The 3,415-nt window shown below is 35.2% G+C and overlaps 1 protein-coding gene across 1 annotated transcript in view; it reads left to right on the top strand.

Moving 5' to 3' along the window:
- Nucleotides 1-1,710: 1,710 nt before the first annotated feature.
- The window catches only part of cnpy3 (canopy FGF signaling regulator 3), a 5,430-nt gene continuing 3,725 nt past the window's right edge, over nt 1,711-3,415 (top strand). The window contains exons 1-2 of the mRNA XM_014017424.1: nt 1,711-1,949; nt 2,699-2,825. Coding sequence (XP_013872878.1) covers nt 1,844-1,949; nt 2,699-2,825 — 233 coding nt within the window. The 5' untranslated portion in view covers nt 1,711-1,843. The remainder of the gene's footprint in view (nt 1,950-2,698; nt 2,826-3,415) is intronic.

The raw sequence follows: 3,415 nt of genomic DNA, 5'->3' as shown, positions 1-3,415 counted from the left end.
GTGTGTGTGTGTGTGTGTGTGTGTGTGTGTAACTGACTGTCCTTTTGGCAGGCAGCGGCACACTGAAGCACCTCTCAGGGAAAGCGGCCTGTTGTTGAAGCACTGAGCGAGCTCTCATCTCGCTGTGAAAATCTCTTTCACTCACACCGAGGTTCAGTCCAACGAGCGAGCACAAAAAAAAAAACACGTTCGCGGTGACCGTGCACAAACCGAGTCTCAAACCACAAACATTTTGTAGGAATTCTGAATAAAAGGAGTGGATCAGGAAACTTTATCGAGCTTCATGCTTGATTCAGTGATTAAATTACTTCATCGAGTTCCACACAAGTCTGTTTTTCACTCATTTATTCAAATCAGAGAAACCTCTGAAACCTTGCAGGATGGTGGTCCTCCAGGACCAGGACTGGACGCCCCTGTGTTAAAGCTCAGAGTCATCTACCACCCCAAAGTTCAGCTCAATATCTGCAAAACTGGCTGAGTTTTAGGTGTTGTTGTGTTTTCTAAGCTCAGCTGGCTCAGGCAGCCATCTTGAAATGGGTTGATTTCAAAAGTTTTATACATTGTAGATAAAAATATTCTTGTAAATTTATAATAATTTATTTACAAATACATAACATTTCTATTTTACTTTATTGTGCTTGTTGACGGCGGCACGCTGGAGCGGTGGTTAGAGTTGTTGTCTCACAATGAGAAGGTTGCTGGTTCGCATCCCAACCAGAGCCACATGTTTGTTTAAATCATCTGTTTCTGTTTGTGTGTTCAGCTGGCTTTAAAACATGGTCAAACAGTGTTTAATGCAACAAACGCTACATATTTACATGGATATGAGGCTGAGGTTATATTAATGTGAAGTTTAATTTTAAATTATCTGCGTGCAGATACAAAAAAGAAAGAAAAGAAACAAAAACAAAAAAAGCCAGACAGATGTTTTTACATCTGTTACATAACAAAGTGTGACAGTGCTTTAGATGTGTGCACAGCGTCCTCTGCTGGATCAAACTGAGGCTCACAGGACAAACTGGTTGTTAAATTCAAAGATCTGTAAAAGAAGAGATGAGTCACTCTTAAAATGCTTTCTGAAGTTTTAGATGAAGAGTAAAATACATAAAATTCTTATTTTTCTTTTTTACTAAATTAAATTAAAAATACATTAAGTTTTATAATTTTATATATTGCAGAAATTATGTTTAAAATACCTTTCTATAGATATAATTTGGTTTGTAATCTATTTTTTCAAGTCTTCAAGATATTGATGAGAAATAATAGATTTTGTTTTCTAGTGTGAAAGAAATATCAAGAAAACCCATTTCTTGTTTTTCAAACCCATTCTTATTCAACAGGTGTGTGCAATACAATGAAAAACAGATGACAATAAAAATGTAAACATAAATATACATAGTAAAATCCTAAACAAATATTTTATTTTTTTCCTGACACAACAGTTACAAACAGATAAATATATTTTATCAGTTCATGTGTCTGTGAGTAAATTCAGTCAAATCTATCCTTTAAATTATTCGGTCTAGTTGAGCTGATTAACATTAAAAAGTAATCTGTCTTTTGAAAATGGTTCAGAGTGATGCCTCTTAATATTTTTACTCTCCGGCTTTTCTCTGCCCTTCATTGGTCAATCTGCTGCCACTTCTTGATCTCTGATTGGTCAGTATTTCTAAGTGCGTCACGCCCAAAGCGGAAGTGGATGCAGGCTGGGGTTTTTTTTTTAGCATCTGTGAAGTTTCAGAGGCGGCGATGTGAAAACGAGGGAATAACGGTTTTCTGAGGAGGATTTTGATTATTTGAAAGGATTTTCTGTAGAGATAAAGACCAGACTTGAGCAGAAAGGATGATTTTAGTGACGTATTTGTCGTTTTTGTTGATAATTTCGTCGGTGAGAGCAGCGAAAACCGAAGGCGACGATGAGTGGGTTCATCTTCCCAACAAATGTGAAGGTAAAATATGACATTCAACACTTTTTACATAATAAAATAATAATACAATAAAAAGTTTATTATTAAAATCTGACTGCTGGTTCATAAAAACCAAATCTCATCAGCTTCATGTTGTAAAATAGACAGAAAAACTCTTTAAACTGGATTTTCCCCTCATTGTTGTTTTGTAGTTTATTTATTAGCTTTTTAAAATGTCTGAAACATGTTTGAGTAAAATAAATGAGTTCAAAACTGTTGAAAATCAATATTTTCCATGTATTTTTGTGAACATTTAGTACTGTTTTAAATATTTTTGTTAGTTTATGTGTAAAAACAAACTACAGTCATGTCATTTGTTAACCTTTTCAGACTTGAAAGTTAAAGTTTTACCTCTAAAGATGGATCATTTAATTATTTTATCACTGATTTATTTTCTTTTTGGTTAAGTTTGTTCATGTGAACCAGTTTGACACATTTGATCCGGTGTTAAAAAATAAGCTGTAATATTTAATTTATCTTCACATGATAAGAAAATCTGTAAGATTTTATTATTTCAGGCTGTTTGACCAAAACAAGAGAGTAATTCATGGAGTATTTCCTGATGTTTTAAAGTTTGTTTTTTTTATTGTTTACAGCCTTAATAAACTCATATTAACCTTTTGGAAATAATTTTTTTTTTAATTTTCACCCAAATACACAACTTGAATAGTTAAAAGCTGAAACCTTTTTATTAATAATAATATTCTGACGTGAGTTTGTTCTGTCTTCAGTCTGTAAGTTTGTCAGCATCGAGATGAAGTCTGCGTTTGAAGAAACGGGGAAGACCAAAGCCGTCATCGAGAGCAACTACAACTTCATAGACGGGAAGGGGGCTCCGCCTGTCAAATACGTCAAGTCGTGAGTTTGTTGTCGTTTTATTTTCTGTCCTCGTTGTGGGTTTTGTTTCAGCGTCGCAGGAAAACTCCGAGGTTCAGTTTGTGTTCGAAGCCACGGCTCGTTCTGGATCTGTCCCTCATTCAGAGGCAGCGGGGGACAGGAAGTTGGTCAAGTTCAGTTCCTGAGGAGGAACTGAATATAGAAACGTGTGTGTGTGTGTGTGTGTGTGTGTGTGTGTGATAGCACTGCTCCTATTAGTGACAGAGCAGTTCTCAGTATAAAGAAGTTGGTTTAAGTCGTGTACAGATGTTTATTTTTAATCTGCTGCAGAACAGAAACAGTTTTTTATAAAAAATCTCTTCATGGTTCAGATTAATTTATTCTGTTTTTAACAACATGGAAAAAAGTTCATAAATCATCAGATCCTGTCTGGTCTGGGAACACCTCCAGTGTTACAGGACTGTGGAGATAAGAGAATAAATAAAGTCTGTTGGATTCAAAGCTGAAATAAATCCCAGATCTGTCTTTTAAGAACTGTTTAAAAACAGTTCTCCGACTCAGAACAACAGGATCTGAAGTCGTCCTGCAACAAAACGCTGTTTTTAAAAACA

This window comes from Austrofundulus limnaeus, unplaced genomic scaffold, assembly GCF_001266775.1.
Source record: "Austrofundulus limnaeus strain Quisiro unplaced genomic scaffold, Austrofundulus_limnaeus-1.0 Scaffold167, whole genome shotgun sequence".
Taxonomy (NCBI): domain Eukaryota; kingdom Metazoa; phylum Chordata; class Actinopteri; order Cyprinodontiformes; family Rivulidae; genus Austrofundulus; species Austrofundulus limnaeus.
This window is presented reverse-complemented; position numbering and strand designations above follow the sequence as displayed.